This window comes from Columba livia, chromosome 2 (genome assembly GCF_036013475.1).
Source record: "Columba livia isolate bColLiv1 breed racing homer chromosome 2, bColLiv1.pat.W.v2, whole genome shotgun sequence".
Classification (NCBI taxonomy): Eukaryota; Metazoa; Chordata; class Aves; order Columbiformes; family Columbidae; genus Columba; species Columba livia.
Genome location: NC_088603.1, coordinates 30072029 through 30098772, shown reverse-complemented (window position 1 = coordinate 30098772; position 26744 = coordinate 30072029). Strand labels below are relative to the sequence as shown.

General features: G+C 40.3%; 2 protein-coding genes and 1 long non-coding RNA gene across 10 annotated transcripts in view; 1 reads left to right on the top strand and 2 right to left on the bottom strand.

Moving 5' to 3' along the window:
• Positions 1-6190: 6190 nt before the first annotated feature.
• ARL4A (ADP ribosylation factor like GTPase 4A) lies at positions 6191-9451 on the bottom strand. Of its 4 annotated transcripts, none has more exons than XM_065051188.1 (2): positions 9228-9451; positions 6191-8749 (listed from the first exon to the last, which is right to left on the bottom strand). In XM_065051188.1, the coding sequence occupies exon 2, from the start codon at positions 8663-8665 to the stop codon at positions 8063-8065; it is 603 nt and encodes a 200-aa protein (XP_064907260.1). In that variant the 5' UTR covers positions 8666-8749; positions 9228-9451; the 3' UTR covers positions 6191-8062. The 4 variants fall into 4 exon arrangements, with proteins under 4 accessions (XP_064907260.1, XP_064907258.1, XP_064907261.1 ...); XM_065051186.1 differs by lacking the exon at positions 9228-9451 and adding an exon at positions 9017-9178; XM_065051189.1 differs by lacking the exon at positions 9228-9451 and adding an exon at positions 9030-9150.
• An 85-nt stretch (positions 9452-9536) lies between these two features.
• On the top strand, positions 9537-16369 carry LOC110366052 (uncharacterized). Of its 3 annotated transcripts, XR_002426068.2 has the most exons (3): positions 9544-10469; positions 11287-11401; positions 12758-16369. It is a non-coding gene; the product is annotated as an uncharacterized LOC110366052 (long non-coding RNA). The 3 variants fall into 3 exon arrangements; XR_010470050.1 differs by having other exon boundaries at positions 9537-11401; positions 13042-16369; XR_010470049.1 differs by having other exon boundaries at positions 9537-11401.
• An 8561-nt stretch (positions 16370-24930) lies between these two features.
• The window catches only part of SCIN (scinderin), a 71476-nt gene continuing 69662 nt past the window's right edge, over positions 24931-26744 (bottom strand). For all 3 annotated transcript variants that reach the window (XM_065051184.1, XM_065051185.1, XM_065051183.1), the window contains one exon: positions 24931-26613. In XM_065051184.1, coding sequence (XP_064907256.1) covers positions 26480-26613 — 134 coding nt within the window. In that variant the 3' untranslated portion in view covers positions 24931-26479. The remainder of the gene's footprint in view (positions 26614-26744) is intronic.

Sequence of the window (26744 nt, the reverse complement as noted above, 5' to 3'; positions counted from 1 at the left end):
AGCAGTGGTAATATCACAACAGCATGGTTCCTATGCAGTGTGAATAGCCCAGATTACCTTATCCTAACAAAGCATTTAAAACAGATGAAATTATTTCAGAGAATCATATTTCTAGTTCTGTCATGTCCGCAGTCAAATTTGGGTTAAAATTATGGGAAAACAGGAATCTCTTTATATATTCTTAAGTTACACCCACAGAACAGGATCCCAGAGAAACTCTTGCAAACAGGGTTTGCAAGAATACAACAGAAGTGTGTGTAGGTAGGTGCGTGTGCCTAGGTGGATTATGTATGTATGTAATCAACATGTAAAGCTCCATAACGCTGAGAATAATAAATTGTTGTGAATGTGTAAGGGTGGAAAGTGCATTTTACATGGATTATCTGCCCTAGTTCCTGTTCTTATTTTTGGAAAGCAATCAGCTCTTCGTGAGAACTCAGCACCACGCTGAGCCACCCTGGGGCTTTTCATGGCCCAGCCCTTCACTTTGCATTATCATTTGTTAGCAGCCACATCCTGTGCAGACTGATTCATTGCAGCCAAGAAAGGCAGAGAGAACGGGAGACCCTCTGAATCCTGAGGTCTGAAATCAGTCTAAGATACTTCTCTCACTGTACTATATAAAATAAAGCTATTTTTTCAAAGGAATTTCCAGTCATTTTTGTTACTGACTATTCCAAATAAAAGCTTATTTTAAGACAATTTGTTATTTAACTCAAGATCTTTGAAAACCACCTTTACTTGAAAACTTCCATATGCCTGATTTGAAAGACCATATATTCATCCCAATTTAATTCAAGCATAAAACTGAACAATTTAACTACTTTTGCTTACTAGCTATGGTCAAATACAAACAAAATCAGGTACAGACGATCCAGTTTATAAATATTTATTCACTGAAGAGTACGCAATACCTCATTATTTTCAGCTATGGTAATATTTTTTGTTCTGTAAAGCTGAAGCTCATGGTGTTGGAGATAATACAGAATGTTGAACTTGTGTTTTTAAACTCTTTTTTGAAATGGTATGATTTCCTAATGCCTGGCTATTGAACACAAATATGTTACAAGGCAATTGAAAAATCCAAATTATAGTTACAATCTTTCTATTTCTTTCCTTTACACTGTATTTCTGTAATATCTTAAGATCTCACAGCACATTTAAGCATGATTTTAAATGTAGGAGCAACTATAAGATTCTTGCTTTACATACAGATGAAGATAATTCTGGGATAAAATGACCAGAGCTCAGTGGCTGGGCTGGATTAGTTTATAACTTCCAGCTTTCAACTTTAAATCCAATACTTTAGAACTAAATTACATAGTTTGATGTATTTGTTTAGAGTTTCAGTCCACGGCTGAGTCTTTGCATAGAATTTTTCAAGCAGACCCTTATCGTAATTACAGCAATAGCAGGACATAAGCAGATATTGTGTAAGAGCAAGTTATATGACAGACTGGCAGAAACACAGTTTGCTGGTACCAGTGCTACTATAGGACAAAGTGAGGGATGCATATTGATGTGGCAATAGGAGATCTGTCAAAAAGCATCAGTGTGGGCTCAGTTCATGAATCCCATTTATCTCCAGCATAACGTGACAGATTACAGATGAATTACAGTGACTTTAAACCTACAAGTCAATTTTCTAAGCTAATTAAAATCAGGGAGGCTAACACAAACCAGCTCCTATATGAAATACAGTAAAGTCAAGAAAAATTGAATGTATACCTCTGATTCAAATAGAAATTCCATAGCTGAAAATAGTGATACAAATAATCTGTAGATTGTAATTTTACTGTATCACAACAGGAACCAAATGAGAACAAACTGTTTGCATAGACATTATTAATCACAAAGAATCAAAACATTTATTTGAGAAACCAGACTGAGCCACAGAAGCACCTCAGATGGATAGCTAAAAAATACATCATGGATATGTAAAATCAGTATTACCATTTAAAACTGTGCAGACCTTGCACTCATGGTCTGCAGATGGCTGAAGGCATCTTAGATACCATTACACAACTGGTGTCAAAAAAAAAGTAGCTGTCCATGCCTACAACAGCATACAATAATTTAGAAGACCAGTGGAGTTCAGCTAGTGTTAGAAACAATAAGATATTTTTAGAAAATTTACCTTGTTTAGATAATTTGTTCATGTTAAGCCAGCTTTACAAAAAGACTGTTTTTAGCTACCCGAGTCACTGCAGCAAAGCTGAACACCCTTTCCTGACCCTCTTCATTCGCAAACTTATCCTTGTCACACTCAACTCAACGTTCCTGTAACAAAAGCCTTTTAAAGCTTACAGAGCAAATGACATTGAAATGGGGAAGGGATAAAAATGTCATGGTCTGAAGGAAAACAATAATATTATTCTTATTTATCATTCATAAAGTCTTAACAGATGATAAGCTGTTACAGGGTTGGTGGTATCTCTGGACTCCATGTGGTGTCTGAAGTATCAGGCTTCACACCTTTACCTCGCCTGACCTAAATTCTACAATTCTGCTATTTTTAGAAAAGACCTTGAAATACAGCAGCTTGTGAGCCAGCCAGGAGCCCTCGGCACGTTTAACAAGGCTCAACACCCCTGCTAACCTTCTCCTTTGTCAGTGGACTGGGAGATTAATGTGGTGATTAGGTGGTTTTCTTAAATGAGGTATTGTTTCATTTCAGCAATAGGGAAACTACAGTGCATAAAACGATAAAGATTTTAAACTTATTAAGCAACCTAAAAGCATATCTGTTTCCCTTAGGGCTCAATGTGTCTTGAAAAGCTAGGAAAACCCAACAGTTCCAAATCTTCTCTCCCTCCACACACCCCACAGCCAACAACTGTACTCAACCTTCTCCTTTTAACTATTCTGTCATCTTTAGCTCTTAATTCTGGTGGAGCAGCTGTGTAAATATAGCTGAAACTAAGAAACCATAATCTTCACAGCTCAGGGATTATCATCTCTTACTTTCCTGAGCTGTTTGCAAGCATTTAGTCTAGAGGCACTTTCTGGCCTCCCTGCCTAGTTTTTCCCTTTAGATTTTGGGTTTACCTTTGAACAAAATCCTTATTTGAGCACTCCCTGGCTGTGCCATTCATCAGGCCCAGCAGCAAGCAGGCAGCATCAGCCCAGCCACCATATGGGTGCCTCAGATCTCTCACAGACAGTCCCAATAAAACAGGACACTGACAGGGAGGAAACTCAAGTCCTTCATTCGCTGCTTGGGATTTTTTTCAGCTAGGTCTTTGAAACTGCATTTTTGCTTCTTTAAGAAGGGTAAGCTACCAACCCTTTATTTTCTTCTCAGATAGGTAGGACGGCTGTGGGAGCCCATGTGACAACCCCAGGCGTCACCCTGCTGCACAGTCAGGCTGTGTGTTTCTCTTCAGTTTAAACACACACGCAAGAGTTTATCCACAGAGCTCTGCAGTCTTGTACTGCTCCTAAAAATAACCACAGCCTGCAGAGCAGCATGAGAGGGGCAGGCTTTCACATACCTATGTCAATCAGGATTAAAAAGTAAATAAATAAATAAAATGCTTTCCTCAACACCACCCCCCCCACCCCAGACGAAGCAAACAGGAGAGGATGCCCACTCACAGCTCCCTTGCACAGCCCTTCCAGCAGTAGCAAGAGTTGTTTTGGCTCAGGGACTCGAGGCCATCAGCTGTCAGAGGGGGGCTGTAAGCTGTGACCCTCTCAAAAGATGAATCACCCACCAGTAAAGCAAAAACACTGACCCGAAAAACACAAATTCATGCCTAGATTTCTCTCTCAAAAGAAGATAAAGCAAGATAACATTATGAGCACACATTTGCCAGCCTTCATGCATTGCGATCTGCACAGCTGAATCAATACTGTATATTAGGGCTGGTTCCCTATGTATAGGGTATGCAGATCGCGTACTTTTTCCATGCTCTGCCTTACCACGTCCTTCTTTCTGGTATCAATGCAGTATCTAAATCCTCCCCCCAATGCCCAGAATGACACTCTCAACAAAAAGTTTCAGCCAGACACTAATTAATATTCTGGTTTTTGTAAACAAACGATCCGAGATACAGATAACTCCCTCTCTCCCAGAAGGCAGACCTGTGGTCACACAGACCTGCTGGGGTCCAGAAGGGCCACCCAACAAGACCACTCCCAGCTCCTGCCTGCTCAGTGACCACTGTGTCCCAGGTAATGAACTCCCACAGGACCAAAGCGCTGTGTAAGGTGGGACAGAAACACCTCTCTGCATCAGGCTGGGAACCCTGGACCGGCTGTGGGTACTGCTTTCCACAGAAAGGATCAATCACGTCTCAATATTTCATAAAAAGCTGAAGACAGAAAGGTTTCACCTATCACCTGGCTGAATAACTTTTTTTTTTTTCCTAAGTGTAAACACACATTTGGTGCAACACAACTTAAGATCAATGTCAGGAACTTGAAGGAGTCTCACCGTCCTACAGTACTTTTGCTATCTGAAATAGTCATAAGCTAATACACAGCTAGAAAACAGAGACCAGACGCTGAAGGCTGGTTAACTTTAAACAATTGTATGTGCGTAAACAGCTGAAGCAATGCCACGCCAACTTTTGTAAGCTCAGACAACAGTGATAAGGTTACAAGACCTTGTGGTTCTTTCCTTTTTAACAGCACTGCACTGATTTAAACACAATTCCATAGCTGCTTAAAGTAGCAGCACTTTAAAACATTTAATATGCCTACTGCCTTGAAGAACCAAGTGCCATTTGTAGCACATTTCAGCAAAAATTATTTTAAAATTTAAATTGTATAACTCCAGCACTCTAACAAAATTAGACCTGCTTACAAGTACTGGTATTTACGCCAGAACTGTCAATTCATTGCCTAGAAGAGAGTGATCCCAGGCTGACAGGACTATGCTAAGATCCCAAATGCTCTATTGCAATCACCATTTTGTTCGTAGTTGAAGACTTCAGCATAGTAACACAAAACACAGTTTGGGAGGTACAGCTACATTTGTATATTTTACTCAGAACAGTTACTGTAATATCCCAGTAAAACAGTTCTACTACATATTAAGGTATAGCTTAAACCTAAAACTCACCCCCCATGCAGTTTTCGACTTCTAAATCAATATTAAGCATCACATGATAATAACCATGACATTTTAGAAACACTACTGTCCACCTGCTCTCATTTCTTCTTCCAGAGTGACAGAGTACAGGTCAGTCATGTGTCTGTATTTAAAATCATTCACTGAAGTTTTTATACTTAGAATAGTTTAGGGAGACTGTCACCAGATAAACACTAGCATGTTTAATATGCAAAAGAAAATAGGACTGATTTTTTCCAGCAGGATGCATTTCCAGCTATTCCCAATCAAAGCCTAATGAATACCCGAAATGAAACAATTACTACTCGGTATTGTAGTGTGTTTAGTGGGTACAAAGAGCCAGCCCCTCATCTCATCTTCCTCAGCCTAGTAGTACTGTGCCCCTGCTAGAAAGGAAAATGTTATCGAGATTGTACCAATTACAGCCCAAATGAATAGGCTCAGCATCACTAAGATAGCTCTTTCTCAAGACTGACTGCTAGTAAGCTGCATTTTGATGTGCCATCGGTTACATAAACAGAAATGAAAATACCAGGTTTTTGAGAGCTAGGTTTGAATATACTTGCTCAAATTTCGCAGTTTTGATTTTCAGCCTTCTAAATGAGTTATGTCTTACGTTCAGGTCCTGAAACCAATCAGAAGCTTCTGTATCTCTTGCCGCATCCTACTCACTGCCATAAAATCCAAGGAAATTCACCAAAAGCTTAAATACACATGAATCCCTCATACAGCTTCAGATGACAGATTATGAAGATACTAAATAAGTATCACCTGTGAGCACATGTGACAAATGCTCAACATTGCCTATTAAACATTGCATGTAACACAAAATAGGTTCAGCTACATAAGATTTTTCAAATTATGCAGGAACCATCAGTTCAGAAAAGTCACTGCAGTTAATAGCTCTTCTGTGAATATACAGACATGCCACCAATTTAAAGTTTTTAATGAGACACGTACAATAACACCGTGACATTTATGAGCCTTACCACATCCATAGGACATAGATTTTCAACAGAAAGAGTTCTACTGTTTTAGAGTCAATACGTGCACAGAGGTTGATGAGAACGTACCACTGCAGCACAAGAAGTCAGACACCTTCTCTCTGCAGGATTGTTTTGAATTGTTTATTGAGGTTTAAGAAGTCATCCACATTTCTATAAATATAGACATTACTTGAGTAAGTGACTTACAATGTCACCAGTGCAGGTACATATATAACCAACATACAAAAGCTCCACTGGAAGCTACTTCAGTTTATTCAAAAAGGACCAAGATGTCATAAAAAAAAAAAAAACAAACAGCTGTCACTTTCAGTTATTGAAGACACTAAAGTGCATTTTTGGTTACCTCCTGGACAAACAGCTGCTGATTAAAAAGATTGAATTTTTTTTTTTTTAAACATATCTAAGTACATTGATTGACATTCAGGTTTGTAGCTGTCATCCTCCTGGTACACACCAGCAGGTAAGAAAAACATATTACTTTGCTGGTTGAATAAAAGGAGGAAATAGTTTTTGCCTTTTTTTTTTTTTTTTTACTACTTTTTTGTTTGTTTTTTATCTGATATTTCCAAAGAAAAATTCTAGAGAGAATCAAACATTCTGATGAATTTTTACAGCACCACTAAAGTTAGTCTTAAAAATTCAGGCTCTGTTTTAGCCCTTTTAATTGCTAGCCAAGTATCTAAAGAGTCACTTGAAGCTCTGTACCAGTAAGAAAAACTACCCTCCCTTTTCCATCAAGCACTATCCTGCCCAGTTAACACTGTTTGCACACTCTGTAAACAAGAACAGCTTAAAGCATAATTAAAGCAGAACACAGGCCCATCTTGAAAATCTTCTTCCCTCACTTTCCCCTCCCACCCCCCAGTAGTGTCAAATGTTTGAGTGTATAAATCATTATTACATTCCAAACCACAAAATACTTTAAGAGTCACAATAAAAAAAGCATACGTTGAAAGTGACATAGCAATACCACTTTAATAAAACGGGGGAGATACAAGATGTGCTCTGCTAATTTTAACTCCATCTTTACTTCATTATAATTTAGTCTATTGCCAGAAAAGTCACCAACAGAGCAAAGAATGCTGCACCGGTTAGAACCACAACAGCCAGAATCGGTCTTCATAGCTCCTTTACTGCAATTAATTTAACTTGATAGTAGGAGGAGGACATAATATTCATAGTTCAAAAATAAATTACTAATTTTGAGTAATAGTTTAAACCTGATTAGCACTGTATAACGACAGTTACTTCTAAAAAATAAAACCCTTACATACCAAAAACATGCTATATGTTGGGAAACCACTAACTATTCCATGCTCCAGCGTGTTGTTTACATTTTTTACTTGTCAAATAGTCTTTCTTTTATCGGCTGAAAAATCCACAGCACTTGAAATTTCAAGTATTTGAACTGAACATGATTTGATTTCAAAAAGTGCCAAATTAAAAACAAAACTACACACGTAGCCATCGAAATCCCCAAACAAAATAAAATAACAGCCTCTTGAAATAATGGGCTACTAGCTTCAGATGTTTTTAAAGCTGTAAAATTTTCACCTAAACACTCCACTTACGAGCATTAGAAGTTTAAAAACATGGAACATCTTCAATGCAAATTGCTTGCAGAGGGCACCCTCAAACACATGAATACAACACTATTCAGAAAACCCTCGTTTTATTTGGCTATTCAGACATCCCTGTCACATATACCCACCCATCCATTTCCTGATAGTATTACATCATCTATTAGGGCTTCTGAAATAACGCAGAGCTAAACTCAGAAGAAACTAGTAAAAAAAAAAAAAAAAAAAAAAAAGGAGTTCCATAACTACACAGCCTTCCACAAGGCAAGGTTGTGTAACTAATTGTTTAATGTAACTAAGCTTAACGGCATCCAAACAAGCAGGCCTGAGTTTGGAAGCTGTCTTATGTCAAATTTTGACCATGTAACTACTGTAAAATAGAAAGGTCAAAATAGAACTCATCTCTTCTTTTTCTGCTGCCTCAACATTTTCCTTCGCTTAATTATCATATCATGTAGTTTCTCCAGTCCCTCTTTGAGTCCATCTCCAATGATTGCACAGGTAGGTTGCAAATGCCAGGGAGTGGAAGAACTCAGCTCACTCATTGCTAACATCTTCTCAATTTCAGAAAGGGAGAGAGAGTTCCTCAAGTCCTGCTTGTTAGCAATGATAAGGACAGGCACTCCTTGATTTTCAGATATCCTAGTAATCTTATGAAGTTCTGTTTTGGCCTCCTCCATTCTCTCAACATCGACAGAGTCCACCACAAACACAATACCATCGGTGCACCTCGTGTACGACTTCCACAGCGGTCTCAGCTTCTCCTGGCCGCCTACATCCCAGAAGTGGAAAGTGACCGTTTTAGAGTTGCCCAGCGTCACTTTGATCTTCTCCGTATTAAATCCTTTAGTGGGGACGGTGTTGACAAACTCATTGAACTGCAGTCTGTACAGCACAGTCGTCTTCCCCGCGGAGTCCAGTCCCAAGATGACAATGTGGAAACTCTGGAAGGAAGGCAGGCTGGAGAGGATCGGCGTCTGGTCCGAGAGTCCATTCCCCATTGCCAGAGGGGAAGTTGACAGCAAGTTGCCACGAGCAGGGGCCGGCTCCCACGTCTACGTTCGCCGCCGCACTACCCTCGGATCCTACCAACGACACAAGCGGCGTTAACCCACGACTGACTGCCCTTCGCCTCGCCCGGGCTTTCGCGGCAGCAACGCGCCGGCCAGCGCCGCCGCCCCAACTGTGGAGGCGGCCGCGGGCAGCACGACGCGGAACGCCACACGCCTTCCGCCCGGCCCGGCAGGCTCTGCCGCCCCGCGACGCGGCGGCCGCTACCGACACTGCAGCTCACCCAGTACGTGCGCCCCTCATCACACCACCACCGCGGCCGACCACCGCCCCTCGCCTACCGCTTGTCCCCACCGGTGGGCACGTCCCTCAGCGCGGGAAAACGAGAGCAACCCGCGACCCCATTCCACCGCTGCTACCGCCGCCGCGGCTCCTCCGCATCTGGCGAGCGGGCGCCTCCCAGCCCGCGCCTAGCCCCGCGCGCCCCGCCCCGCGACCCCCATTGGCCCCGCCGCGCGGCGGGGGCGGGGAGGATGGCACGCTCTGCCTCACCTATTGGCCGGCGGCACCGGCCACTCATCGGAGAATTCGATTTTTACCGTCCTCAACCGAGCGCCGCGGCTGAGTGCGGCTGTGAGGGGGCTGCGGTCTCCGCAATGGCGGGGATCACTGCTCTGCGCCTACGCCCTACCTGAACTGCTCCCTGCTCCACCCGCCACTGGGCGGAGCCCCTGCCTCACACGGCCCCTTCACAGGAAAGCTGCCGCGCCCGCTGCCCACGGCGCGCGAGCCCGTGCGCCAACGGGCGGACGGCACCGCAGGCAGCGCCCCAGGCCTCAACGCCCCGCCCCGCCCCGCCCCGCCCCGCCACCAGAGGCGCCTGCACTCCCTGTATGTGGCTGCTGTCACTCTAGCCACGCCCCATAGCGGCCTGGCAGACGGCTCGGCAGCGGCGCCCAGAGCACCTGCGCCACTGCCGGGGGCGCGCAGCCCGCGGGGGGACCGTTGACAACGGGAACGCGTTCCCGTGCGGGGCGGAGGCGGCTCCGGTCTCCCGGCCGCTGTCTCTTTCCTCCTGTACTACCAGCCGCTCCCGTAGGCGCCGCGCGCCCTCCCGTCGCCTAGCAACGGGCTTCAAAGCGGCCGCTCGTGGGCTGCTTTCCTTCAGCTCCCGCCCTGTTCACGTGACGCGCCGCGGCCTGCGCTCGCGGGGCCGCACCGGCGGCTCAATCCGCGAGTTCGCGTCGCTGAGGAGACACGGGCGGGGTGCGGGGGCTGTGGGCTCTGCCGCCCCCGGAGCGGCTCTGGGGAGGCCCGGGTGAGGAGCGGTGCCCAGGCAGGCTGCGGTGCTGCAGTACAGCCGGAGCCTTAATAAGTTGCCGTACAGCTCCTGAGCTGTTGGCGTGACGCAGCAAGTATTCCGGGCCTTGGGCCGCCGTCGTGCCTCAGCTGTGGTAAAACTGTTTGCCTGCCCTGCCCCGACCACACCGCCCGGCACTTCCAGACACTAACGGGGGAAGTAAGAGGAGAGGGGAGTGCTGTGAACGGGGTTTCTTGCCGATGTTGCATAAATCAGAGTGAGTGGTCTGAGGCCCGGCTGTATGTTGGTGCTTGGACTCCTGTCTTTTTCTTGTCCCCATGCAACAGGAGGCGAACCGTCCAGGAGGATGATCTGGGCGGATGAAATCGGCCTGTAGGCATAGAGAGGTGGCAGCAGTGCTCAAGTCTAAATGAACGTAAATGTCACCTAGTTTAGTAAGAAGGAAAGATTCTCGCAGCACGAGGATGCATTAAGTAATTCTAAATCTTACTATTTAAGCCTCTTCTGAGCAGTGAAGTGTTTCAAGTCAGAACTAATTGCTGGTATCTTAATAAGCCATTTTTGTATGTTACTGTTTCCAGAGCATACCGGTGCTAGCAGGGTTTAGAGAAAGCCTGGAGAAGTACTTTATCTCAGTCATTCTTTCTCATTCAGTTCCTTCTTCTGGCTCTTTTCACTTGCTGTGTTTGCCACTGTGTTTTTTTCAAATTGTGGCAATGTAGATGTTTACTTCTGCCTGTGTAAGGTGAACACCAGCTTAGTGTAAAACACCAATAGCACACAAAAAGATCAGTTATACTGACTTCAGAGCGTACTAGAAAAGTCTTCATCTAATAACCTTCAGATAATCAGTATTTTTGATAAAAGCATATGTTTAACTGCCAGCTAAAGCTTTTGTGCTACTGAAGTCTGCTGATCCAAGTGTTTGTTTTCTTTGTTTTGTACCACAATTATCCAAATCTTTAACCAACTGGGCTCCAGTAGAAGAGAAAATGTGGCATTTTCAATATTAACCTTGCCTTTTTTCTGGACTTTCACATTTCTTGATGTCACTTTCCTTTAAAAAGATTGAACTTTATATTTTAAATCACAAAGAATTATGATGTATAAAAAGAGAAGTAATTTAATTGTAAAAGGACATTGTATAGCAACAAAAATTTCACAGTGAGCTGTAGGCAAGATTTCAATTTCTTAAAGTTTTAAGATGCCCATTATAGTCCTACTAAAAGTAGCAGAATTCCCATTTGCTTACATCTGAGATTAATGTTTCACTGCTTTTATCTTTGTTAGTTATTTATGTCCTGATCTTACAGATGACTTTCTTTGGAGGAAGTGGCCTGTTTGTGTTGGAAAGTGATTTTACACCTATGGAGATGTAGGGGCAATTTACTTCCCCGAAGGCCTAGTAAGTTTTCTGGTTTAACAGTATGTTACACAACTTTTGCACAGCATAAAGAACTGCACAGCATACAGTGTAATAGAAGAGCGTTTATAGTGACGGTAAAAGTAGAAATTAATTATTTCATGGATGGTTTTCAGTAAAATTGATGGAAACCAGATAGAAACACCTCGTTAAGGATTATTATTACAGATAATAGATTTATTCATAAAACGTGACAAGCTGAAATAAATTTACCTTTATCTCCACCTACAAAATAATGTATTCTCTATTTTAATGGAAAATTAAGCCTATTAGATATTAGTCTTCTTATCTTTAATGTCTGATTGCTACCAAGATCTGCTCATACTTTAACACAGCTTTATAATGACACATTTTACAATTAATTCCACAAGGAGGGATATGGGCCAGCTCCTACTTTTATTTGAGGTATTTTAATTTTTAACATAAAATACAGAAAGATTGCCTTTATCTCTTGCTCTGCTGAAAACCCAAATTTCAGTGCCCTTGAAAAGGGAGGGATACAGAGCTAGTGATTTTCTGGAGTATAGGATATTGAGTACAATAGGTGGAGAAGGAATCTCATAGATTGTGTTTCTTTGGAAGAAGAATTTTATTACATTAGGGAGGTCATTTTAAGATTTGAGATAAATTAATGTCTTCAGCAAAATGTCCATATCTGTATTTATAAATATATACATGAAAATGATCCAGTGTCCAGAAAATGCTTAGAGAATTAGATCCCTCTTTTCTCCTGTCTACAGTTAATTTATCACATCCACCTGTTGTAACTTGCTGTAAAGTGAATTGTGAACTCTCTGGGGCAGGGTCTATTTTTCATTGTAAGTCTTCTTAGTGTTTAGCACCTTGATCTTGATTAATGCCTGTAGGCATTTCTGCAAAACAGCTGTTAAATAGCAATCCAAGTTGTTCAACTCCTCCCGTGCACTTCATGCTACTTTAAAAGTCAAACGTGTGGACAGGGCAGGTGTTCCAGGTGTTACGAAGGGAGTAATAGTATCTAAATTAGTGGGAGTGTAAGAAAGCTGACACATTCAACCTCTGGTAATTGAAGGTAAGGGTGAAGCAAGTCTTTGTTTATCCTATAGAAGTTTTGATTGAAGGAGGTGTACAGCAGCAAGATGTATACTTACTTTCTTTTCAAGTATGTAGCTAAATGAGGGGAGTGGGCTGTTATTAGATGGCAGGTGACAACTGCAAGATACATGTATGAGGAAACAACAGAAAAAGGCTTGAGCTGTGTGTAGACTTCATAATGCAAGATAAAGACCTGCCTAACTCCTGTGTTGGGGTTTATTTTACATACTGATAGTTTTCTCATGTCGTATCTAATTTGTCTAGGCTCCGAGTTCTTTCTGGCTCAGCATTCCTTAGCTCATGAAAACAACTGCAACTTCAGCTTCTCCGGGACAAAAGTTTTCTCCCTTTTCTCTGATACTAATTTACTAGAGTAAATGGCAATGTATTATTTTGTATGTATATTTCATACATATAGCCTATGTGTATTTTCCACACAGAAAAGGTAGCCTGGGACAAACCTTTGTGTTTCAAGAAAAAGATGCAACATGTGCATAGCATTCTTCACTATGGTAAAATAGGATTTTTATTTTTATTTTTTTTTTTAGGAGGGCCAGGCCTCCTGCGCTGCAGCTATTAGCTGCCCCTGAAACTTAGACAGTCCTTGTTAGGGATATGGACCATGAAACTGGTTGAAACATTGCCAAGGGAGAATCACTATGAAGTGTGAAGAGAAGATTCTTGGAAATTTTAGTAGTATTACGCAGCAGAGACATTACCATTTAATGCACATTACCTCGTGCACTGCAGGAGCTATCTCACAGTGCCCAGATAACAACAAAAATGCAAAGGATCATCAAACATCTACTTGGAAGGGTGCATGTGTACTTCACAAGAAACTGTCTTTGATATGCAATACTAATTCCTGGAAATTAGAAGGTAGCGGTTTATGACAGTTCACTGTAACAAGACATTAAGTCAGAGCTTTCACTTAGTGCTGGTCATTTCACATGCAAATTCCATTCAGTTAGATATGGCTGTTGTTATACAAGCAAATCTAGTGACACAGCAGAAAAATTATTTCCAAAGTCTATGAGCTTGAATTTCCTTTGCCAGAGAAGCACAATATTCCTCTGGTTTTGATTAAATACCAGGATTCTGTAGGACAGGCTAATGACATTTATTATCCAGTTCAATAGCTAATCACCTTAGAGGCTATTTTTTAATAACACCATGTGTTGTGACTAGTGTATAAATCAAATGAAAAGTGTAACATTAGACAAATTACCCAAATCCTACATACTGCAGATGCAGAGGGATATGGGGAAAGCTGTGGAACAGTAAAGGACAAAAGCAAATACAAGCAAATGCAAAAGGAGGAAAAGGAAGAAACCAGCTGCATTATCTTGCTGAATTGGTTGGAAAACACAAAGGAATGAAGTCATAAGGAGAATGAAATTATTGCAAGGGCAACACACCTGTATTAATGCTATTGTATAGTAGTATTACAATTATATATTATACCTGTATAATTATTATCTATCAATAATGTGTAATTATATTCTTATTATACCTGTATAATTATGTTATTATACCTGGATTAGTATTAATTTATAATATTATAATATGCTACCTGTTGCTGGCATGTAGTAATGTCTTCATGAAAGAGACATTTTAGTGACCTGGCATCACCAATTCTTGCTGCTCCATATGGAAACTGAGCAGCTTTCTCAATGTGTATGAAAAATACATTTCAGTACAATGACATGGCAGACCTAGGCAAGGATAATATGTATTAATTTATGTGTAATAATAATAAGCATTATTATTACAGTAACCAATTGTAATTTGCTTATACATTCAAAAATTGAAGTTACTCCTCTTCAGGTGTACCCTAGATCTAAGACTAGAGCTAAAGTAGTACTGCTATGAGATTATGTTATACGGTTCTGAAAGAATATCAAGTTCCTTCATAAAATATTACAGCAGTTTCCCCGTGGATTTTGAGAATGCACTTGAAAATAAGCAGTAACAATGAAATTGCTGACAAATTGCAACACATGAAGTTTTACTCTTACAACCGTCTCTTAAACTGACATACAAAATGTTTTGCACAAAGCAGCCTTTTATGATCTGTGCTACGTCTGCTGAATTCTTTTTTGATAACTTAGATGCTCTATGAATTATTTTGCTTTGATTATTAAAAAGTAGTCAGTGGTAGAAAATTTAATATATTTCTTCACAATAAATAACAAAGCTTAGAGCAGTAGGAGATGGGGTCACTGTGTGTTACATTCTTCAGTTAGCACTGATTAGACCAGTTAATTAAAGCTACCCTCATTTTATACATTCCTTCATGTGAAGTCTAACATTTACATTTTACTGCTTTCGTCTTGATAAATAAACATCATGCCATATAGCAGGCTAACAAACAAAAAGCCCTGTTCTTTAGTACTGACAGTCACACTGAGTTGCATCTTCAATGCTGCTTAGGTGCACTAGCTGAAAAAAATGGTACAAGCTCATAAATTTTCTCACTTGCAGTGAGCAAGTGGTGTCTCAGGGTGACAAAAATCTCCACCTGCCAGGTTGTGTGAATTCGGGTTGTTTCGTCCTCTGGTGGGCAGGCTGTGGCAGCAGCGACTCTGGGTTTGCAGAGCACAGGGAACACTGGCCGCTTTCCATGTGTGTGGCTGTGTGAGTTGCACACCTTCCTCCTGGGGTCTGGTGGAACCACAGAACGGCTTATGTCCTCAACACCATCTGTGTGTAAGGATGTGTCACAAAAATATCTACCATACTGAGTTTTCATTTAATAGCAGCATGTAATTAATGAAGGTTAAGCGTTGGTGTGGTCTTCATATGATAGAAAGTTTGTAGTCACAAAATCCAAACCCAGACGTACAACTACTTATGGGGCAGATTTAGAGTAGAAGAAAGCATTATTGTTGCAGTTATCTCCAGTTTCCAGTCTCCTTACTCTGACTTCTCTAAGCAGCTGGCACTAAAAAAAAAAAAAAAAAAAAGTTTATTTAATCAAAAAAAATACCTTTGACCTTAATCATTCAGTATGTGAGGAAAGACTTCTGCACCATGAGAAACTAAAAAATGTTCAATGTGCGATACTAAATATGAGCTTTACAGCCTTGGCTTGCATATGTTTTCCAAAGGTTTTATACTGATCAAAGACAGCTGTACTTCTGTTCACCACAGCAACAGTTTCACCACCCATTACCCCCCTGCCCTGTGTTTGTGACACTATTTTTCTTTGTTTCTGGAACCCCTGGCTTGAGTCAAACACGCTTTTTTGCTGACAATGCTGGGGTACTCAGTGTTACTATTGGAAAACAGCAGAATCAGAGAATGGTTGCATTTAGAAGGCCTTACAGCACTGGTTCCAAGCGCTATGTTTTTCAGCCAGTATTTTTCCCCCAGAAAATCCATGGGCATTTGAGAGGGGTTTTGTTTTGTTTTGTTTTGCATGCCAGAGTTATTCTAAATAGTTTAAAATTCTATTAAACTGAGATTTCAATATCAGCTACCAACTCCTCACAATCCTTCCTTTGAAGAGCGTTGCAAAATTTTTAAATATATCACTTTAATACAATTGAAGCAGTTTGCAAGTAGATTAAAAGTACTACAATTTCAAATACAAGAGTAGCATCTCTTTTATTTTGTCCCTGCATAGCTACATTTAATATGTGAAGGTATTTTCCCCATTCCAGAATAATAATGGAAATAATAGTAGCATATCAGATAGTGATGTTTGCTTTGCAATATTGCTAGCACAGAGCAACGTGAAGAACAATACAAATACATATTTGCTTTTCTAAAGAACTTTCTAAATATTGTATAAGTATTTAACATTTATAAGGGTGCTGAGATTTGCTAGAATTATAAAAGATTCAATAAACAAACAGACCTTGAACATGAGAACTATGAAGGCTTGTTTTTGATGAATTTGTATTTCAGTGGTTTGACTGCAGTGGAAACAGAGATGCAAGTCCTGACTGAGTCTTCTAAGTGTTTGTGGGATGAAACATTCATTTAAGCCAGTTATTTCATAATAATCCATCCACTTGCAACAGTTACTTATTTAAAAGCTATGTTTTGTCCTGGTACTGCATTTATCTACAAGGAAGTGCAAGGACAAGGATGAAGCATATAGCGCTTCCTTCACAGAGTAGGACTACGGTTAATGAAATGCCTAAAATTACAAGTACAGCATGCAGAAACTTGCTATGAGAGAATTTCAAAGACTGTCACAAAAGATAAAACCCTGCAGCTTCACTAATTTAGGGAGACCAGAACATGTCTGTGTGGTGCATGTGCACCTGGCTCTTGGATCTGTTCTAACCCTTTTGGCAACATCTGAGTGAAGATGCCCATTCAGTACACAGGGTCTGCTGTAAAAATGATCAGGCTGTTGATCTGTTGTAACTTTGTGTCAATCCAGTTAAATGCACACCTTCAAGAGGAAATTCAATTGCTCATCTCTCCTAAAAGAAGCATAGCAGCAATAGAAAAATACTTCACAGAGATTACAGTGTATGGAAATAAAATTTTATGGGGAATATGCCTAAACTCCCAGGAGAGCTGTGAAGAATCTCAAGTCTCTCCTTTAGTGTATGTTGTTGTAGGTAGTACAGCAATAACGTCACAGCTCCTTGAGCATGGTGATCAGAAGCAGCAGCTAGTGGAAGTCCCTACTGAGACAAGGAAATAGAGCACAAACAATTTATGTTCTCCAACTGCTGTTCTGTGATTTATCAGTACTCCTAACAATAGGAGCTTGTGAGTGCTCCTTTTAACTCCTGGTCACTTAGAGAACAAATATGTAGGGGATATAGCTAGTTTCTAGCTTTCCAAAGGCATCTCAGATGAGTAAAAGAAAGACCTGCTGGCTACCAGGGCATGGGGGAGGTTATTTTTAAAGAAGGGAACAATTTATTATGAATTTTAGTCAACTGAGCTCAGGTGTAGTTGTGATTTCTTTAATGAGGTGATTAATAGATTAACAAGGTTGCTGAAGATATACACCACAGTATATACTTTAACGGATAAATTAACCCTGTGTTTTGTAAACCATAGAAAACAAAACATTCACTGAACATCTGTGCAGACCACTAGTTTCACCCCCCATAGTGCTGCTCTGCTTCCTACCAGAAGTCTTTCCCAGTCACTTCATTTTAGCGCTGTAGTTGTGAGGCATTTATGAGGAGTTTACAGAAACTCTGTCACTGGACAGATCTTTTAGCCTGTCTTTTGGTCATTAGGCATCTGAAGTGCACAGAGGAAAACACTTAATCTGGACCAGCGAAATGAAATGTAAATTTGCACTCAGAATGATATGTGGCCCAATTCATTGCTTGCAAGGAAGGACAGACTTCTGACTGGCTTTTCATTTGCAGATTTACTGGGGACTAAGAGTTTTGAACTTAGACTTATTATATTTGCACTTTCCCCTTGTGTAAGCCAACAACACTCCAAGGTGTAGCACACACAAACCATGATGTGTTTGCAATTTGACCAATACATTAAATTCTGGTTCAGAACATAAAGGTGTTAAAAATCAGCTTTACAGGAGGGAGTGGAAAGAGCAAATACTCCCTTGCTTTGATTTCTAGCATTAAAAGGAGACTTTAGTCAGCAGAATATGAACCAAAGCTGCGCATTCTAGATTGGGTTTCTCTCAAGCCTGAAAAGAGTTGTTCGGCTGCAGGTGATAAGAACTGCAAAGTTTCGGTGCAACCAGATAAGTTCTTTCCCCCAGCACAATGGACAGTTTCATCAGCTAGCGTGAACTGCTGCTGAGGCTTTCAGTCTCTTACCTGGACACACAATGGACATCTGATCCTTGTGTAGTACCGGGTATTTGTCGCAGTTTCTAAAACTTCAGCAAAAAAATGTAATTATTCTCAGTTACAATAGTTAGGAGTTTCAGTGAGAAACCCAAGCATGCTATTGTGTGCTATATGAACACAGCAAAAGGAAAAATAACCCTTATCCTAAGGAGGCTACAAGCTTGTATTATGGTTAGGTTAAAAAAAGAAGGAACAAACAAACCAAAGAAAAGAGGAGGATGAAAGAACAAGGTTTTAGGGAAGACAAACATTGTGTGGGCAGGGATCAGTAATTTCAGCTCTTTGCTCAGCTATAGTCTAGAATTTTAGTCTTATCAGCCCACCATGTCTTCTTTTTAAGTTACCAGTAAATCTCATAACTATGTCAATGAATGAAAGATTGGGCCTACTGTTTGCTGAAATTTAAAAGCTAAGTCAATTTAAAATCGATTTGAAAGCTGATCGTGAATGTACTAGGCAGAAAGTTTTCTTTCACGCTCCTAGGTTTCAGTTCTTGGATGAAAACAACAGTAAACTCACTTTGAAGACCTTATAAAAGCTGTCTCTGCAAAATCATATTTGCTTTCATCTCACAGAGAATATTATGATTCAAACAAACCACTTTATACATTGCAGTTTCATAACACTGAAAAAGAGTAGAAGCCTTTTAGAGAATCTAGCACCTAACAGCTGTTGCCACCAGAGTTGTGAACTCTACTTATGTAAAAACCTGCCAAAATATTAATTTTTAAATATGTACATTTTTAAGTCTTATGTTGACATCACAGCTTTTAATCAGAATATAGGTTTCCCCTGTTCCTGCTCCCATGGCCACGCCACATAGCAAGCTTTAAACAAAGTAAGGAAGGCAGATAAACAAACTTAAGGGAGGAACAGATTGTTTATCTGAGATTTTAATCACGTCACTTAACTCTAGTGAATGGAGACAATACTGCAAGAGCCAGTAGTTCTGAGTGCTGCAAGGGTAAACTCTGCAGTTTTTACCTGTCTTTGAAGTCCTTCCACACCGCTGCCAGGACAGGACGCGGAAAGATTAAGAAAGAGTCCAGGCAGGACTTTAGGAAGCAGAAGCAGGATACTATCAACATAATATTATTTTTTTTTCCAATTTACTTACTCCATTCAGGGCCTCTCTACTGCTGGAATATAAAAGGAAAATAAAACAAAAAAAACCTCTTTATGTAAGGAAAAAATAAGCATGGACATACTGTGAGCAGAAAGGGACTATTTAGGGAATTAGTGCTCCTGAGTATATGCAACCCCAATCTGAATCTTCAAAGGAAGCATCAGAAAGCTTTAAAGAGGACAAATGGTTCCATCCCTTCCTCCTCTGAAACCGTAGCTCGTTCTGCCAAAGCCTGTTACTGAGTCTTAGAGATCTTACCTGGTGCATCTCACTTCAGAGCCCAGCCCTGTTGTTTCTGGACACTGACATTTGCACAGTCTTTCATCTCAGCACAACTCCAAACAGAGGGTTTTTTAGGTGATCACCAGTGCACTGATCTTTGAGTCCTTGCTGAGGATTGATTGAAGGCCCAGCGGTCTAGCACATAGAGCGTATACATCTGTGTTTTTCAGACCTGTGATAATTTGAAGTTGAAATAAAATGATAGCCATTTTCAGTCACCACAGAGTCCCTAACTCCAAGATTTCACTGTTACAGAACTAGGAAATTCTTCCTTTTACGTGAAACCAATAGCAGCAGCTGACAGATATTTCAGGAGGGGAGATACCATTAAAATGCAAAACCAAAGCCTCAAAATGATTGAGATATTTGGCAGCTATCTTCATCCTTCCATCTGTAGTCAGCAGGCACTTTTTGGTCCTCTCAGTTCATATTACTGTGGACAGGACCCGTCATGCTCAGCCTCTGGAGTGGAGCCATGTCAGTGGATGTCTGTTACCCAGCATATCTCAGTAATGAAAGAAGAAAAATCCAATAAATTATCAACAGCCACAGTCCTTGAGTCACCCAGAAAATACCAATTGCCAGAAACAAAATGAGCCATATTGCAGAGGGGCCCTGTGTCTGTAACAACAGCAGCAGCAAAATTTACAGGCATGGGAAATCAGACAAGTTGATAAACTTTTTAAAAGCAAATGTTCTCACTCTCCAGGTCAAAGTAAAGAGGATTTTGTTACTCCTTTGTATACACAGTGAAGTGTTGTCTTCTCGTCATACTTACTATCCCCAGAGCAGCTGCTCCTGATGTAGAGAGGAATCTGTATAGACCAGATGCATATGCACCTACAGTTGCAGCTTATGGAATTCTCTGGCAAAGCAACCCTGAACTGCACTGCTGGGGGGAGTTATTTTTGCCCATATTGTGTTATATTGTAAAAGCTTTGCTTGTCAGCTGAGCTGGATCCTGCCCTTTCTCTGCTGCCCCAACGCCACCATTAGTGAAGCTGCACCCACCCATGCTTCAGGAAGTCTCATTGTCTAATCTTGCTCTGAGCAAGTCTATGCATCTTGGCAGTAGTAACCGTGGCAGCTGTCTGCATTATGAGCAGCAAGATGACAGGGCTGAGAAGTGACTTCACTAAGTTAAGCACTGTAAAAATACACAATAAAAGGCAGCACAGCTTAAATAAACAGGGAAAGGATGGAAGAAATCCTGGATTTGTAGCTGGAGAACAGAAGCACCAAAATTCAGTGATTTACATTGGGTTACACAAGGATGCACAGATCACGGGAAACAGAGGTTACCAGAATCCTTGTTTGCTGCCTTAAATACAGGACAAGTTTCCATCACCTTTCCTCACACAATCTTAAAAACTATTGCTTTGAGCTTCAAGAGTTCACACGTGGGTTATTTAGTTAGTGGATGCTGGAGTGCATCTGCAAATACTGGGGTGGGACAGAGTCTGGCAGCAGAAGGTGTTTGAGATATCCACTGTTGACTGGGACTATCTAGCAATAAACTACAGGGTTGTTAGGGTGGGGTTCCCACCTATTGTCCTTGCTGGTAAGACATTCACTGCCACTCCTGTCTCTCTTATCCCATCTACAACAACTAACTTCTCGGCCAAGTCCAGTAGAAGAGCAGCTGGCTCATGGTGGGAAGGACAGCAATCTTGGGCACCAACAAAGGTAATTACAGCCCCACTCAGCTGGTTGAACAGGGACACGGCTGTGCTGCTGTGCCTGTTACAGGAAACCCATGACCTTTCTGAGCCACTTCTGTAGAAATGCAAGCCCGAAGGGAAATTTGTCTTAGGTTCCTCCTGGCAATGGTCTGTTTTACTGAGAATTGTTGCTGTAGCTGGCTCTTCTTTAGGAAGGGCATCAGACAACACAAAGCACGGTGAACTGTTAGGTAAAATATGTTAAATCACCTGACCTTGATGTCAATATGATGTCAACCGCTGTGAAATCACCCTGAGTCACCTCTGTGAAGTCTGTTAAAGAGCAGCAGGGAGAGCTGTGCTCTTCTAGCACTGGGCAAGAGGCTTTGTTAGAATAATGAAAGCATTGCTGCTGCTAAAGCAAATGTGCTCATCTCTGGGCCTTGTGGTGGGAGACCATTCAGACTGTCCCAGCCTTGCTGCTTAGTTTCCCCACACATTCCCAAAGAAACACTGCACACACCTTCACTGGCCTTACTTGCCCCCACCCAAGTGATTTTCTGAGCAAACCATCTGCAGTCTACCAAGCAACAAAAATTAATGTTTTCACGTGATGTTTTTGTTTCGTTTGTGAGGAGGCTCACATTTCACTCCTGACAGATTAAATGTGGTGGTAAAAGGTATAATCTTTTGGATCTCAGTATGCTCCTTTTGAGGAGAGAGCACTTGAAGGATGGAAGCGTGGATGCACTTAGGAAGAAGCTTGGTAAAGGTTCCCCTTCTGTCTGCTCCTCTGGAATAACTCCGTTTGCTATTATTTAGAAGAAGAATAAAAATCAGCTTCCATATTCTGTAGGGACAGATTTTCTCTCTATATTTTTTTTTTTCCCTGTAATGCAATTAGGTTGTCAAGAGGAAAATGACATACAGAGAAGGGCCAGAACAGTCATGGATTAATTTTATGGCATGGTGGGCCTCCCAATTCCCATTGGTCTGCCCTTCTCTCTCTTGCACCTTGGAATCTCTAATTGCAGTGGTGTTGTTTATTGATTTTTAGCATAAGGTAATGTGTTAATAATCAGAAGAGGTCAAAGTAACTTTAGGTCAGTCTAGAGAGGATATAATGAGACATTAAGGATGTGTAGTGGATTAAATATCTGATTGTGTTTGCAATGAAATCAGAAGTTCTTTTGACTTTAGCAGCAAAAGTCCCAGCCATAGGAAGGGAAATGAGTACTATTTCTTTATCTGAAGACGAAATTACTGTCTTTAAAAAAGAAAAAGCAAGGGTTTGAAAAGTCAGAACATTAAAGTTTTATCTAAATATAGTTTTATGGGATAATATTTTTTGTGCAATGTACTTATATTTGTCTCAAGTAAGCCATAGAGGCATAACTTCAGTGGGATGTTGAGAAAGCAATTGCATTCTAAAGCAAAGTTTGAAGATTTTTTTTCAATCTTTCCTATGAAGAAGTGGACTCTGAAGAGCAACTTCAGTTCCTGGGAAATACTAGGCCTGTTTTGGCTTCTTTTTTTTTGTTTTTTTTTGTTTTGTTTTGTTTTGTTTTGTTTTGTTTTGTTTTGTTTTGTTTTTTGTGTTTTGTTTTGTTTTGTTTTGTTTTGTTTTGTTTTTGTTTTTAATTTATTTCTTATTTAGCCTTTTTAGATCCAGTAAAAAAAAATGAACACTACAAGAAGATCGCAAAGTTTATAGCAAGAAGTGTTCCTGTAACCTGTAGAGATGTCTAAGAGCACCTCCTGCTGTAGTCCAGTCAGCAAAATATTTTCTGTATGATTCTTCGATGAGGGGTAGTACCACAACCCCACTATTTACCATCTTCATCATTTTCTTGTTGTAGGTGAAGGCAATGTGAGTCTGAACTAGCAAGAGATCAAACTGTTTAATTGCATTTAGCTACATTTAACATAATCATTTACAGTAGATCTGATGCTGTGGTCAAAATGGATATTTAGAGCAGTAATTCCAGAGGCTGGCTCCTCTCCTGTGTACAATCTGTAGGTATATTCTAAGATTATGCTATTTTACATAAACTAGCAATACTGCATAGTATTATACTATGACGTCTTGTTGGCTCTAAGGATGTTGCAATGGAATTCTATAAAACAAAGATGAAAAATGATGCTATATTTACAACCAATATAACACATGAGCACTTGCTGTCTGGTAGCATAATGAAACTGCTAACTCAGGTAATTTTGCCATTACAAATAGAGTGAACATACTATTACTGTGTGATAATAGTGCAAGATATAGCTTATTCTTGACTGAACTTTACTGTGTACATCTGCACAATTTTTTTCTATTTATTCTGAAAACAAGACAAATAGGTTTGCTATGTGTATTCATAAAGTTATGTTCTTAAATATTTTATTGAAAATGGCTTAATCTTTAGTATTTTCAAGCATTCATAGTCCATCCTGTCTGCCCTCCCTCCCTCCCTCCCCCTCTTCTTAAGAGAGCAAGAGAAATAAATGCATCTTTGTGTGCACTACACATATATGTATGAAAAATAAACTTCCTCGCTAGCAAGTAAACCCAAGAACAATGTTGCCAGCAGCTGTTGTGCTTAAAGCCCAGTTGGGAACACTGTGCTGTTATGAGCTCTCAGTGCTCTTCTCAACATCAGTCATCAATGTGCCAGAACAATGTATTGTAAACCCAAATGCCCAGGCCAGAAGACCACAAAAGCTCCTCTGTCTTGTGCAAGGGAACTGAAAAGAGGCTTTCACAGTGTTGCAGAATATGCTGGCAGACTATGCCAGGTCAGAGCCCTCAGTGTTCCGGAAGATGTTTTGGTACAAGGAGGGCAAATCTTGTCTAATCCTTGGTTAAGAAACTACTATAACTGTTTTTTTTTTTGTTTTTTTTTAAATGAGAAGCATCATATAAATGTGTCAAAGACAACCATCACATAATTACAGGCTGCTCAGAGTCTGCATGAAGTGCAGTAGCTGAGAAACTGAAGAGGTCTTTTTGCTCCTTCCAGCAGGAGAATGACATCTCCTTATCTACTCTCACAAATAAAAAGCAAGGCCTATCTTTTAAAAACAAACATCCACCTATTTCCTCCTATCTTATAAAATTGTCATTTCTATAGTCAATCATTTTTGCAAGCAGAAAGCTACAAAACCAAAGAGTTTTATAACAACAATGGTAGTTTTTCTTAAAGATGAAATCACAAGCTATCTTTGATTTTTGTAGGTTTTGTGGGTTTTGAAGGTTTGTAACCTTCAAGTTGTTGAGAAGAGTTAACCCTCCATTGGGTAAAATGGCACCAATGTAAAAACAAATAACTTCTCATGGTATTGTCCATCTAAAAGGGAAGGTGCCTACTGGGATATTTAGGAAGTTTTGCTAGACATCAGTGGAAGCACTGAGCAACAAGATGTCAGAATCACACAGAGTCACAGAATGTTAGCGATTGGAAGGGACCTCGAAAGATCATCCAGTCCAATCCCCCTGCCGGAGCAGGAGCACCTGGATGAGGTTACACAGGAAGGCGTCCAGGCTGGTTTTGAATGTCTCCAGAGAAGGATGTAGAATACTGTTTTTTTGTAATTTTATTTTAAATGAAATTACATTCAAATACAGCCCAGCTATATTAGCAGAGATTTAAACAAATGTTTAAAGCTACCGAACTCCTATAATTAATCTCTTAGCTTCACAATTATTTTGTCATTGATATTGACTATAAGCTCAGACTAAATACACACTTTTGTATTACCCAGATTCAAAATCACAATCATGTTAAAAAAATACAAAAATGTTCAAAATGTCACTTTCCAACCTAACTTTTAAGAATAAAAACATTGAAATGCCTTCATTAAAAAGCCATATTTAAATGATTTATGGCTGTACAAAAGGTTGTTTAAAACAAGCATTATAGGATAAGTGATCAAAGCAGTGCTAAAAATTTGAAGCAGTCCTTACACACACTTTTATGGCTAGATTACCAATTAAAAACCACTTTCCACTTAGAAAATGTACTCTTAAAATCACTATAATTAAAAAAGCCCAAATACTTGTGTCTGAGAGACATATTCTATGATGCACACTCACACTCCAAATTCCCAAGACATGGAATGCTACTGAAACAAGGGGTTTCCTTGTGCTTGCTGTACTTCATATTTGGCTAAAAACTGCTTAGAAAAATAGTAGAAACACATCCTGCACTTGATGAGGTGAGCAGTCCACACATTGGAAAAGAACTGAGTACTGCTGACTAAGGCAACTGAAACAAAGTATGGCTTAAGTGCAATCTGGTTAAGGCAGAGTACATATTTTTGAAGCTGTTACTTCTTCTGCTTCCACTTAAAAGCACTAGTGCACTCCAATGTGTTTAAGAACTTTGATTAAAAAGACCTGGTGGAGCTGAAGGTGCTTCACAGAGATAAATCTAAAGAAACTCATTACAATGAGCTAGACAGTCCCTCAAAAAAACCTTTGTCAGCTTCATATTATTACAGCCATTCAGTCCAAAGCTTCAAATACATGTTCTAACAAGACAAACAAATCTGTTAAGCACAGCTTTCTCAAAATACCCATCCCTTATTTGGCCCCTGCAAGGCACAGCTCCCACTCTGGATCAGGCATCTCTGAAATTTTACGTGAGTTTGGCAACATTTTTACCTAGTAAGTAAATAATGTCCAATCCTACCCTTGCAACAGATATAGAATTAGCCCTTTATGAGGCCAAATTCTGTGCAATATTATGCTGACCTTAATGTAATGGAATATCTGTGGCAACAGTTTGGATTTTGAAGTCGAGGCAGGGTATGGCCCATTTTATCACATTAAAATAAAATGATCCACAGCTTCTGTTTGAAGAATCAATAGATTAAACAAAGTATTTGTAGCACTTTCCATATTTGCTACATTAAAAGCCCCACTTGCCCCGTTTGACCAGTTTACAATTATTGTTTATGCTTTCCAGTGCTAAGAATTTCTAGGTTACTCACAGAAATACATCAAACTTGGGAAAGTGTAACAACATGTGCATCATATTGTTGCATAAGCTTATGCTTAAAAATACTAGAAAGTAGCTGGGCTCTGATAATTCTTTGGCTTGAAGCTGCAGCCTCCTTGGATAGATCAGTTCTTCCATTTGTTGGCATCCCAAGCCAGGAACCAGCCTGTGAATGTTGGGGGTTCATGTCCCTGCTTCACGATTACAATGGGGGTCCCCTTATCTCTGCCAGAGGGATCTGTTTCAATATAGCGCTTGGCTGAAAACAGAGAGGAAGTAAAACATGTAATATATTAGTTCATTCCTTCGGTATTAAAAATACATTAAAAGCCCCAGTGAAAGAACCCAGGGCTACTATAATGCAGTATTCAATTAAATTATTTCAGAGGC